General features: G+C 45.2%; 3 protein-coding genes across 3 annotated transcripts; 1 reads left to right on the top strand and 2 right to left on the bottom strand.

The window, feature by feature from the left end:
* Positions 1-144: 144 nt before the first annotated feature.
* AGABI2DRAFT_188871 (hypothetical protein) lies at positions 145-2,895 on the bottom strand (the record flags this gene model as incomplete). Its single annotated transcript, XM_006457151.1, has 13 exons — positions 145-482; positions 550-583; positions 642-659; positions 712-826; positions 883-932; positions 1,001-1,114; positions 1,223-1,245; positions 1,298-1,318; positions 1,437-1,467; positions 1,740-1,849; positions 1,908-1,960; positions 2,037-2,564; positions 2,747-2,895. 13 exons carry the CDS (start codon positions 2,893-2,895, stop codon positions 433-435), a joined length of 1,296 nt encoding a protein of 431 aa, XP_006457214.1. The 3' UTR covers positions 145-432.
* A 2,991-nt stretch (positions 2,896-5,886) lies between these two features.
* Positions 5,887-8,224, bottom strand: AGABI2DRAFT_181523 (hypothetical protein; the record flags this gene model as incomplete). Its single annotated transcript, XM_006457150.1, has 3 exons — positions 5,887-7,505; positions 7,562-7,996; positions 8,047-8,224. 3 exons carry the CDS (start codon positions 8,222-8,224, stop codon positions 6,124-6,126), a joined length of 1,995 nt encoding a protein of 664 aa, XP_006457213.1. The 3' UTR covers positions 5,887-6,123.
* A 321-nt stretch (positions 8,225-8,545) lies between these two features.
* Positions 8,546-13,624, top strand: AGABI2DRAFT_123082 (hypothetical protein; the record flags this gene model as incomplete). Its single annotated transcript, XM_006457149.1, has 4 exons — positions 8,546-8,707; positions 8,759-10,073; positions 10,127-11,933; positions 12,001-13,624. The coding sequence occupies 4 exons, from the start codon at positions 8,546-8,548 to the stop codon at positions 13,622-13,624; spliced, it is 4,908 nt and encodes a 1,635-aa protein (XP_006457212.1).
* Positions 13,625-13,697: the final 73 nt, after the last annotated feature.

The following is a 13,697-nucleotide window of genomic DNA, read 5'->3' as shown; positions in this document are numbered from 1 at the left end:
TATCAACTTGAGTCTTGAGCGCCTTTGGTTTTTGTGTCGCAAAACAGATAGAAAGGCTGGATTGACGCAGTGTTCAAAGATGATGAATAGGATGATATAATCTGGACGCATAAGAATCAACTCTCAATACCATGATAAAAATGTAGGAACAACTAGAACGCATATACTTAGGTCACTGTCACCTTAATACTTTTTCTGAGGAGTACAACATAAATAGTAAAAGCAACGAGGCCGGATATAACAGGGTATAACCCTTACATGTACGTAGCTGATGATAACTCTGCCACAATTGAATGACAATTCAAAGGAAAATTTGAGCGAATTCATAAATACAACCAGAATACAACAGACATCCCTTCCCTGAACGACACAATGCGTCCCTCAATATCAAACAGAGCACTAGCCACGTAACAACCGCGCCACATTGTTGGGCTAGGTTAAGCCGATTTCTGCGATATGTTTGCGAATGATGGCCTCGCCGACTGAACGATATCACGGAAAGCACAGGCAGTGAGTAAAAGATTCTCATTGGTAATTCAACCCACGCACCATTTGAAATAATTTTCTGCGTCGCTTTGACGTCCTATGTGAACACAAGGTAAGATTACATACACGAATGAGTTGATATTGATTTAACTTACAAGCATAGTCGTATAATGCTTTATCGCAGGAAGTAAGATTAATTGCACGATTGGAGAGAACGATACATACCAGCCAAAGTGAGCGTTTCCATGGATCTTTCTTCCTGTGTACTTGCTGAAAATGTGACTTGAAGTAATTTGAAGCGGCTTCGAAATTATTTGCTCGATCCCCATAACTCGTTATACTGTTCAAAGAAAAATAAATCGGGTATACTTGAATATGAATAATTGAGAGGCGTACAATTGGCGAATACGAATTCCCGCAGCTAGCTTTTTCTTTAGAAGATCGGCCTATTCAGATGGTCCGTGAGCAGTGTTGACTCTCTGGAAAGCAGCTATTACGTCGATGTTTTTCGCACCTTGTTGAGCAAGAGCACCAAATCAGCGTCTTTAAGCAATTTGCTGGAACATATCGCACTGAAAAGTTGAAGGGAATCTTCTATTCGGTTGACTTTCGAATCCTCTTCGAGATACTTCGAATAAAGTAAGCACGCAGACGAAGAGCATGAAATCGATCAAGAAACAATAACGATAGACGAGTGCTAGAACCGTCACTGGAGTGGTAGTTGCGGGATTCTCACCTCATCGTAAGCACTTAAAGGTGCTGATACACTTGTCAGTCGATTGTATTTTGGGGGGAAGGAACTTTCACTCACCAAGAAATATGATCGCCGTCGCTGTAAAATAGCAAAAATAAATCATGAGCATCATTGAAACATTTGTACTTATTAGCATTTGGACATGCGGTTCATTGAAGGACCGCAGTGGAAGAAAGAAGATCAATAAATTTCTCACCGTCATCAAAATAGGGTATCCAAGCTTGTCTCTGATAAACGAATAAACAGATAGGAAAATGAAGTTGGCGCTAGTCACATGGAAAGGTAATCTGCACCCACTTGACCCCGCTGTGAAAGAATATGTCATTATTAAGTGCACCAAACACAGAAATACAGAGAATGATAGTCGGACAGGGCCTGGAACAAGTTATTTTTTGCCCAATCCGCATTATCACCCAATCAACGAAGCCGATGGCGGAGAAATGCCAAATATTGAAGGGTGGCGACGATAACTGAGCCGAGATACCGAAAGGAAACTCACCGCGCCTCCGACGTCATAAAGTTTCCAATTATATGATAGACCTCCCATAGTTACAGGGAAAGAATGTTCCATGATACCGAGAGTTTGCAAGCGGACGTTTAAGATATCGTCTAAAAGTTACTATGTTCAAGGACGAAGCACCATGGAGTAAAAAGAGCTGTAGCTGACCTGTGGTAGGCACATAATCTGGCTCAGATATCCTATCTATTTCATCCAGGAAGCTAATTACATCAACACATAGATGAAAAGGGTCACATCAGTCATACACTCTGGTAATAACAGCCATTTTTCACTCACAATGGAGCCGATTCCTCCAATCTGACTTTCCGGTCTTGGAATAGAAGCTTTACGGTAGGGTGACGCCACAGCGTTTGGATATCACTGAGAGAGCTCGCCAGCGTTTTGGCGGTAAGAGTCGAAACCTCAACTGTTCGTGCGACGGCTTCGGCAACTTGCACATCGCTCTCTGATGTGCCGCCCACCAGCGTTTGCCAACCTGAGCGCACAAATGCCCCCGTCTGACCACCCGAACCGATTGTTACACCGCCGTTCAACTGTGAGGCGAGTGAGTCTTCCATAGAAATGAGCGGAAGTAGTTTCGTGCGAAGTTCCGAGAGCTGGTTTTGAACCGCTAGGGGCGCCTCAAGACTTTGGTTACCGTACTCTGAGAACCGATACTCCAATTCATTGAAAATGACTCGGAGTGCCTTGATGATGTTGAAGAAAACTACTGGTTTCCAACAGGGCCGTTCTCGTTCAAGAGATTTAAAGGCATAGTAAATTTGAAATTGTTTCTGAAGAGTCGATTTACCTGTTGGGTTTCGACTTATGAGCGCGGGAGGAATAGTGGAACAAGCAACGCACCGGATTCAGCTTGCCCGAGTAGCATGACTGGGTTGGCTGTTGTCAGGCCTTAATTGCGATGAACCCAGGCGAGCGGCGCACCTCTAACTTCCCTCTTCCTCTCTTCCCTTCGCTGAGCATTCTCTTTCTGTGAGTTGGGAAACATTGAGTGACTGCCGTTGTGAATATGTTCGACTCGAGACTTCACCTTGATATCCTCATCAATCAGACGATTTCTGGCATCTGCGTTGTCTTTGGGAGGTGCAGCGGTCATCGGGGCAGTAAAGCTGTTGATGCTAGCCCGTCTCGTCATGGGGGTAGCTGATCAAGACTGTTAAGTCAGGGGGAGATGGCAAGGTTTGAACGTCGGTCAGCAATCAGCAACCAGTGTCTATTAAAATCAAAGAACCCAAAGATGACATGCCGTGGGTTCAAATTTTTTACGCATTGAAATGATAAACTTAGATTGTATAATATTCTTACCTGAGTGACTGTTTAGTAGCGCCTCAGGAAGTTGTTGATACCGAGATCACCCGCACCGCCCGTGTTTCGTTTTGAGAAGTTATGGCTATACGACCCAAGGCAACCAACATTGGGCTGGGCAGTGGGAACGTTGCCAATCAACGGGAAGACTCCGAGAATGATTGATACAATCATCTCCCCTGATTAATAAATATTCAGCAATGCAAATATCTCGAATAAATCTATGTCCGTGCCTGATCCGTACATAGAACAACATACCGTACCCCTGCCATAACGAGGACCGTCAAAATTGTATGCGACTTTTTCTGGTGATGGTAATACACTTACACTTGTCCTATAAACCAGTATAAACCTCACCAGCATCGACGTATCCTGCACGCATCTGTTCATCACGTTTGAATGGCTATGTCACGTGCCTCTGTCGAATCCATTTTGATTGGTTGTCAGTTGTATGTACAGTGCCTTAAGATGGCGAGAGGAAAGCTGATCTGCGATTTAGAAATGTCTTCTATCATGAAACTCCGTCGGTAGCTCTGAATTTGCACAAGAAATAGTATTATGTATGGGAGTCCTATCAAGTGTACATAGTAGGTTTGTAGTAGGTTCTCGCATACATTTTCAAAGACTACTGGAAATTAACCCTGAGTCGAAATCTCTGGTAACTAAGTCGGCGGATCTAAGAATGTAAGGATTCCCACAGCTTACGGGGTTATCACGGGCTCGGCTGCCGCAGCAGATGCAACAGAGATGCAAACCAGATGCAAACGCAACTTCAGCTGCGTTGATATTGTTGATCCCTGTATGATTGGATATAAAGTTCATTTTGAACCTCGAAACCCAAATCAGCACTAGCAGATCATCATTCAGAGATCAGCGGTCAAGATTTATGGAAAATAACTTGGCCATCATAGCTGCCCATGACTCAAAAGCTGAGCAAAGGAAAACCATCAGTATTGAATTTAATTAATAAACCTGCCCTACACAACGGAGGCAGTAGTGGGAGCGGGTGGGAACCCAGGCTCTACTTATCGGGGTGGAGATAATTAATGGCCCTTACCTGATCGACATCACCGGACACCGATCATGGGCCAAATACGATCCATCACTGGATTATCAGATTCGTTCCGATATTCGACTCAGATTCGACTCCTGCGCCCTCCTGCGTTGCCGATTCTTCCGACGGACTGTTCATTGTCTTTGAAACGCTCAGACTGCAAAGTAGTATCATAACGGAACTATACTAACTCATACCGCAGGCTAAGCTCCAGGCTCTCCACCGTCCACCGTGACCGTCCGCTGTATAGTCAATAATCCATTGAAGACATTTTTTGGACTCCTGATGCACTGTCACGATCCACTCAAATATGCATTGAACGTGGCTAATCAGCGAGATTGAAGGCACTCAAAGGTTCAGATGGCACGAGAAATCCACATCTGGGTACCGAGCTCGGCAATCGCAGGTCTAGAGAATCTCAGACGCAGGGCCCTTGACAATTCCACTACAACATTGATTGATGGGACGGAATCCCATTGTTGAACGTTGAACCATAAACCATTAGCGAAGTCGCGGCTCAAACGCTCAATCAAAATGTGTACGCCTAATCGAAAACCCCGTGGATTCCATGCGGAGGGTAAAATTTGATGAAAATATAAATCGTGCGGAAATACCCGTAGGGAGAGTTTGTGAAAACGATCAAATCACCTTTGACTTCAACCTAGATTAGGGTATATCGAGATTAGTCGCGTACATGTAAACTATAAAGCATATTTCGCTTTTACTATACCTTACTATACTTGGACCATACCATGTGGAATACGAGATGTGAACACTGAATTCTCCTGCTAAAGACAACGCCACCACTAGAAACAGTCTGTTTATCAAAAGATCTCGGGGAAAGATAATCCGGATGGATGGGTAAATCACGATCTGATACTGGAGAATCATTTATCAGTCCTTCCGACTTCGCATAGAAGTCCGAGTAAACGTTGTAGTTGTGAAGGCTTACCAGATACTATACGCAATGAATTACCACGGTAGCTAAATTTTGTTGTTTACTAGATAATAGACATAGTGGCGGGGTTAATTCCAGTCGCTCAAGTCCAGACGTGCAGCACCAACAAGTTCCACAAGATCTGCAAAATGATTTCAAAAGTGGTTTATTCGCATGTCAATTCCTACTCAATCCAGATAGCAATCAGCTACAGAATTTCCTATGTACTCATACCAACTAGTACTGGCCCCCAATCACATTGAAGAAGTTTGACTTCGGCGCGTTATCACCATCGGCACTGTTAATCTTCTCTGATATCGGAAATCGCGTGAGAGATATTGTGAGATCTGTTTTGTGTTTCCTATTAATGTATTAAGCGTCGAGTTAGGCTGGCATGTGCCAGCGCCCGTGTTGTTACTTACGTTACGATGGATCCCTTTGTTGTTAAATTAAGAGTATCTACAGTATCAGCACTATGATATAGCAAGAGACGATAACCACATCAAACTTCGTCCAACAAGGAATCTCGCGAACCAGGCTGGACATATCGAGACCAGTGTCATACTCGTTAATATGTGTAAAACCTCACTAAGAAACTCAAGTCCGAGTTTTGATAATGATACCTATCAAAGAAAAAAAGAAATAAAAACAGAAAAAAAACAAGAATCGAAACAAGTCTTGAAACAAAAACGAAATCAAACCCAAATAGATATATATATAAAATCTACTCACCGACCCCCGAAACACCAAAATCAATATCATTCCAACTTTAACCTCTGCGTCTTCTCAATGATATCAATAGATATACTAAGTTCCATGACTTATTCGACTGTGGATAAATTTATTTCTGCTTCTTCTTCGACGAAAATTTGGACAAATGAAACTGATCGGCAGCTCGAGTACCAGTCCAGCCTCATTAAGAACTGGGAACTGGCCTCGTGCACAGAAAACCAGATATAATCCCATCCTCCAACCCAGAAAAGAAATATACAAAACAAATAAAAGATAAAAACCAAATCCAGATAGTAGATAAATCTACCAACTCTCAAACCACCAAAAAATCATTATCATTCCAACTTCAAAACCTCCAATTTCTCAATGACATCAACAGATATACTGACTTCCGTAACTTCTTCAACTGTAGATAAATTTGAATCTTCTGTATGTTTGAAGACGGTTTGATCATCTTGACATGTGATAGAGGATGGAGGTTGTTTGGTGGGTTCTTCTAGCGGAGTCGTGTTATTAGCGTCGTTTTGTGTTTCTGGTTTCTTTATTGGAACTACGAATCGAATGGTTTCATCGTCATCATCATCATTAACATCATCATCATCACTGTCACCATTACTTTCACCAACATCGCCATCAAGACCTTTATATTCCATCGGAATATTCTCGGCACGTTCAACAGATATGACATCCACATCAAGAACTTGAGGTGAAGTGATACTAGCACCTTTCTTGATAGTAGTATCAGACATTGATGTTTTCCTCGATATCGAAGTCGATTTTGTTCTCGTCATCGTCTTGGAAGTACTAGCCGCACATGACGTCGTAGAAGATTTCTTCTCAGCTCTAAGACCCGACAGACTCGACTTCACTCCATTTTGAACAGAAGTAGAACTTGAACGTCTTGCCGTCCCCGTCCCCGTCGTCGTCGTCAAAGATTCAGGTTTCACAGGTCTCGTAACAGACGTCGACGTATTTGGACGTTTAATCGTAGCGATATCGGTAGCGCGACGAGTAGCGGTAGTGGTATTACCAACACCGCTAGCGCTAGCAGGTCGTACAGGTCGGACAGTAGACTTTTGCCGTGGAATGCTGCTAGCAGATTGTAGGTTGCGTTTGTTTGAAGTCGTTACTTTCGTAGTAGCCGAAGCCGTAGTAGTTGGTGCAGGTTTAGTCTTAGTAGAGATACCATGAGTAGTGGCGGGTTTCCGGACTGTACGCGAGGACGCGGATGGTGCAGTAATTGTAGTGGCAGGCGTAGCACTAGTTCGCGTCTTCGGTTTGGTTGCACCTACAGTGGAACTTGTAGGAGGTATCAACGACGCAGAAGAAGCTGGGCGATTGGGACGCGTAGATGCAGGTGTCGTAGTTTTAGATCGTAAAGTCATAACGGAAACTGGTCGATTACTGGTGGCGGCTTTCTTTGCAGCCGCAGAGGAAGGTGGCTGCTTGAAACGTGTCGCTTGATTCTGTTGCGAATTGCGACGAGTATCATGAGGACCACGGGCAGCGGGAGGTCTACCTTCTTCGTCGGAAGACGAGAGGGGAGGAAGAGACAGATCATCCCATTTCAAGAGCTCTTCATCATTGAATGTGAATTCAAATGAAGGGGGTGAAGGAGCTGGTTGTTCTGGGTATCTGTAGAAATTATGAAGAATATCTTGACCTAAGAGCTTGTAATTCGGGAGTTCGAAATCGAAAGGGGGTTGATACTCTAGATCTATAAACAAACGTACTATGAGTTTTAAGATTTTGAATAGAGATTTATCAACATACTTCCAGTATTAGGCGCCATATATTCAATTTCGTCGTTAAAATCCAAAGGCTCTTCTTCAATTTCCTTCTCGGTTTCCTCCATTTGCTCGGGGACGACGATATCATCCTCACTAATCTCCCAATGATTTCCTTTATTTGCGGGAGTTTGAAAATCATGATAAGTTTGAGGTTTGGGTATCCTAGCGTGTTTGCGTGTAGAACTAGCCCTTGCGGAACCTGGAGAAGGATTGGCGTGTGGTAGAACTTCAAGTGTGGGATCGAGTTTGAGAGGCTTGAGAGGTTCATTAAGAGGGCCAGGAGTTTTGTAGTTGTCGAGCACACGATTGACGAAAGGAGTTTTATCAGCCAGAGGTTTGGGCTGATGGGTGACGACGAGCTGAATAGGAGGTGCTTTCCCAGTAAGAGATTGAACATCTTTCAATAGTCGGTGAGGCTCTACAGCACAATCAGTATCTCCGAGCAAACGTATGAGTTGAAGCACATACGCGCAGACTTGGGCTGGAAAGGTGTGCGCAGAAGGTTGACGTTCTTCGCTTTCCCGTTCTGAACAGTCATGGCACCTTGGAAAGCATTTTCCCGTCTGTTTTTTGCACTGCGCGCTGGGGTTTTAGCGGGGTAATACGGTGCATCTGTGGCGAGCTGGACGGTCCGTGCGTTGAGCATTGTTGGCGCGCGAGGGAGAGATTGGGAACGCGAAGGTCCACGTGATTACGTTGAGTAATCAGGTGACATTTGTTCGTGAGAAACTAGAAAATAACATAAGGATGCATCGAGTTAGACTGTCAATGCGCAGCACATAATTAACGTTAGCACTGATAAATTGTGGTTAATTCGTGATAAATGAACGGAAGATATGCTCCTCCGACTCCCACAGACCCTGGCAGCCCTATTGACGCTAGGGTGGGATCAGAGGCCGGTGGGATTTGTGAATACCGGAGTTGCCTGATTTGGCCAGGCTCATCTTCCCGTGCTCTGCTCTGTGCCATGACCATCGCCGCCGTCGGCGTCAGCAGCGAGGTGAGGCTGCAGATAGACGATCTCATCGACGACCGCGGACAGGTCATTGAGGATGTTCTCGCCGACCCGCAACTCGCACAGATGGACCCCATTGACCCAACAATTGCACCATTCCTCGTGGACGAGCCTGTGTGTCGACTTTTGCTGCTCTTTCCAATGACTGACGCTGTTTGCGTATAGCCATCTCCTGCCTCGACGACGTTTCTGCCGGCGCCGGACCATGAGCGCTCGCCGTCGCACTCGTTCACATCCTCCAAAGGCTTTTCCAAATCCTCCTTCACCTCCTTCCTCTCCTTCCGCCAGAGTAGTTCCGCCAGCAGGTCTTTCCGTGCCTCGGACTCGACAGCACATCTCCCCAGTCCGGACTCTAAGCATCGATCTTCCTATGACGACTGGGACGCCTCTACCGTCAACTCGTCTACCACTCAGCAGACTGAACTCCGCAAGAAGAGCTCCATGTTTAATATCCTCAAGCGCAAGGCGAGCAAGGTGCATCTTCGCCATACCTCTCAGGAAGATAGTCCACCACCACCCGTACCCCCCAAACCTGCTGACAATTATGTATTCAACCTTCCTGTCGATCCTCCACATCCCTTCGTCCAACCCCCTCCATCCCTACACCACCCCAGCTCTTCAAAGGATAAAGGGAAGGGCAAGGAAAAAGAAAGAGAAAGAGAGCAAGAACGAGACAGGGAGAGGGAGAGAGAGAAAGAAAAAGAAAAGGACAGGAACAGGGATAGGGATAGGGATAAAGACCGGGACAAAGACGGGGAAAAGTCGAGGGAGAAAGACAAAGAAAAAAAGAGCAAGAAGAGGCGCATCAAAGGTCCACCAGTTCCACCAAAAGATGATCCTCTCTTTCCTCTTGACACCAACCTGGATCGCATGGAGGGTATCGTTTCTGCAGAAAACCTGATTCCTCTTACAAATCACGCACCTGAAAACTCATTGACGGATCCACCCACTTTCAACAACCCCTTCTCTTCCTCCGACCCCCAGGCAGGCGCCATAAATTATGGTCCCTCACATATATCGCCGACAGCCTCCATGCCCTTCCTCAACGGTCAAACTCCTGATCCTAAAGAAGCCAGGCCCTCCTTTTCTACTATACGAAAAGACGATGGCGAATGGGTAACACCTCAGAGTTGGATCGTCGTAGGTAAAGACGATACGAAAGACGACATGACCGCTCCCGACGACGACGTATCGACCGACGACGAAACGCGAGCAAAGAGCGGTCCGAACAGTATCATTCAGAGCAGCCTTCATCCACCGAGTTTCCGTATTGGCGGATCGATAAAACCGTCAAGAAGGGACAAAACCAGAGAAGGGAAAGATGAACTTGTTATGAAGATTTACCGCCCGAATGGTGCCCCCATTCAGACTGCAATGGGTATCAGTTTGACGGTATATGATTTGATACCAACGCTGCTCAAAAGAATGGTTGGAGATGAAAGGCGTTTGAATCGGTTGTTTCTAATGGAACGTGGAAAGGGTGAGTTGAAAATATCTCTACCCACACTGTTGAGTAACGTTTGTCATGAACAGAGCGCATCATGGATATCAGAGAATTACCCCTCAATCTTATTTGTCGTCGAATGACGGAAGCTGGATATTCATGGAACGATGGTCGGATTCTTCTCAGCGGCGATCGTCTAGCCTTTCTTCTCAAATTCATCTTCCGAGATCCAGACATGGGACTCGGTCGTCGATCACTCACCGCCGACGCCCCATACCAAATCCCCGAAAGCGAACTTCGACTACACAATTTTGAAACTCTCGATCTGTCAGGTCGAAGTCTACGTACTATCCCCGTCGCCCTACATCAACACGCTGATCAAATCATTTCATTGAAACTTTCCCGAAATCCGATGATTGATTTACCTTTGGATTTTGTAGAGGCTTGTACGTCGTTATGTGACTTGCGGCTGTCCAATATGTCGATGCGGAAGATTCCTGCGAATTTGGTTGCGGCTAAGGCGTTGAAGAGACTGGACCTTTCGTCGAACCATATCAAGATCAAAGAACTCGAGAATGCGAATTTGCAACTTATACCGGAGCTGAGGGGGTTGCTGTTGCATAACAACCTGCTCAAGGATCTACCGCAGAAGTTTGCTGATTTCGAAAATCTACTGAATCTCAATATCTCGAGTAATCGGTTACCGACGATACCGGATGTTGTGTTACAGATCAAGACACTCACCGAGCTTGATGTTTCCTTCAATTACATCACTGACCTTCCAACCAATGTTGGTGATATGACGAGCTTGCAACGGTTTTTGTTCGTCGGCAACTCCATCAAAAGTATTCCTAATAGCTTTTGGAAACTACGCAATCTGGAGCATGTTGATTGTCGAAGAAATCAAATTGGGGATTTGGGTATCGTGATGAATTTGCCTCGGCTCGAGACATTGAACGCCGATCATAATGCCATTCACCTACTCGACCTCTCCATGGGAAAACATGTCATGAAAATCGACCTGTCGAATAACGAGATTACGAAAGTCATGGTTTCGTTACCGCCTTTTGGTTCGACATCACTTCAACTTACGACCTTGGACGTTTCGTATGCGAGTTTAACGACATTGGATGGGGCGGTTTTGCGTAACCTTCCGACATTGGTCACTCTTCGAATTCAACACAATTCCCTTGCCTATCTACCTGATTCTATCGAAGAACTCGTTCACCTGGAAACCCTCATCTGTTATGAAAATCGATTACAACGACTTCCGGATACCATTGGAAAACTTTCAAAATTGATTACCTTGGATGCGCATAGCAACAACCTTCGTGAAGTTCCTGTTGCAATCTGGCAATGCCCTTCGCTGTGTATACTTAATCTTTCATCAAACTTTCTAACGACTTTTCCTGTACCGCCATTAATTCCTTTATACCCCATGCCGGATCAAACAGGTCGTATAGCTGACCCGCCAAAAATTTATGATGCTTCGCACGTCATTTCAAGTATCCTCCATCCGCCACTCATGTTCTCCCTCGAAAATCTCTCTATATCCGAAAACAAAATTTCGTCAATCGACAGTCTACGCAATATCTCATTTTTCCGTTCCCTGCTCTCATTAAACCTCTCCTACAATGATATCAGCGATTTGCCCAAAGGGTTCTTTCGAAAGATGTATAGGTTGGAGGAGTTTCATATTTGTGGGAACGATTTGACTATGATTCCTGGTCATGAGGAATTTAGCAATTTGAGGGAGTTGAGGAGGTTGTTTTTGAGTGGGAATAAATTGACGAGTTTGCCGGCGGAGTTGGGGAGGTTGAAGAGGTTGAAGGTGATGGATGTGAGCAATAATTGTTTGAGGTATAATATTAATAATTATGGATATGATTGGAATTGGTGAGTTCTCGGTTCGCCTGGTCTTTGAATTGTTTTTTTTCTGAAGAGGTTTTTTTTTGGTTTGTAGGAACAATAACGAGGACCTTTATTATCTCAATTTATCGGGAAACAAGCGGTTCCAGGTGAAACGTGACAATCGACATACGTTTGGATCTTCGAGGAGCAGTCGTGAACTCCATAATCCTCTTTCTGGATTTTCGAGTGTGCCCAAGTTACGGATTCTGGGATTGATGGACGTTACGGTCACCGCTAGTGATCTTCCAGATGAACATGAGGATCGTCGAGTTCGTTCCACGTCTTCTCTCGTTGGGGGTCTTGGATACGGAATCGCCGACAGTCTGAATATAGATGACTCGATGACAATGCTCGACCTCGTACATGAATTTCCTCCCATCAATGGTACCAGTCGCGCCTTGTTCGCCATGTTTGGTAATGCCAAACCGCCGAAACTCCCAATAGGCGTCTCACCCAATAAGCATGCGAAATTCCTCCACGATCATTTTATTCCCTTTTTTCAAAATCAATTGGATCATCCGTATTTGCAAGAAAGTAATCATTTTGCGGTGGATGTTTTGAGGAGATCGTTTTTGGGGTTGCATCAGACGATACATGATATGTGGTTTCCACCGGTTCAGAGAAAAGCGTCTATGGCGAGTGTGGCTGGTGGTTTACCGACTGTGAATGTCGATTCTGGGACTGCTAGGACGGGTTGTTCGGGTTTGGTGGTTTATATTGAGGGGAACAGATTGTTTGCGGCGAATGTGGGTTCGGCGCATGGTGTTATTTCGAGGAAGGGTCAACCGTTTTTGGTTACGAGGATTCATTGTCCTTGGGATGAGGATGAGTTGAAGAGGATGAGGAAGTCGGAAGGTTGGGTGTCACCTGAAGGATTGGTGAATAATGAAGTTGACGTTTCGAGGTCGTTTGGCTATTATCAACTTTTACCCGTCGTCAATGCTTCTCCTGACATTGTGGAATACGAGATTTCGGAGACGGATGAGTATTTGGTTTTGGGGAATAGGGCTTTGTGGGACTTTGTGAGTTATCAGACGGCGGTGGATATCGCTAGTGGGAGAGGTGAACCGTCGATGATTGCGCAGAAGTTGAGAGATTTTGCGATAAGCTATGGATCGACAGGCAATATTATGGTGATGGTGGTAAGGCTGAAGGATTATCATGAAAGGCCGCTTGTTCGGACACCATCGATGATTGAATCGGATTCACCCTTCTCTCCGGCCTTGTATATCCCCAAATCGAACCATATGGTGGTGGACAAGAGTGTACGACGAGCCGAACCAGAAGTCCCTCCACCAACAGGTCATATCGCGTTGGTATTCACTGACATCCGAAACTCGACTCCTTTATGGGAACTGAACCCTGGTATGCCAGCGGCCATTCAAATTCACAACGATTTGATGAGGAGACGATTGAGGGAGTGTGGTGGGTACGAATTCAAAACAGAAGGAGACGCTTTTTTGTGCAGTTTTCCGACTATCATGGCTGCTGTGTGGTTCTGTCTTTCGGTGCAGAATCAATTGTTGCAGGAGAACTGGCCAAAGGAGATCTTAGAATGCGAGGATGGGAAGGTTATCGTGGATTCGGAGGGGAATGTGCTTTGGAAAGGTATCTCGGTCAGGATGGGTATCCATAGTGGGACGCCCGGTGTGTTTGCAGGATCCTGTGACACATAGGATGGATTATTATGGTCCGGTTATTAATCGAGCGGCGAGGTTAGCGGATTGGCGAAGGGAGGACAGATTTTTT

The sequence above is a fragment of the Agaricus bisporus genome (assembly GCF_000300575.1).
Source record: "Agaricus bisporus var. bisporus H97 unplaced genomic scaffold AGABI2scaffold_16, whole genome shotgun sequence".
Taxonomy (NCBI): domain Eukaryota; kingdom Fungi; phylum Basidiomycota; class Agaricomycetes; order Agaricales; family Agaricaceae; genus Agaricus; species Agaricus bisporus.
The sequence above is the reverse complement of the archived record's forward strand: the minus strand, read 5'-3'. Positions and strand labels throughout refer to the sequence as shown.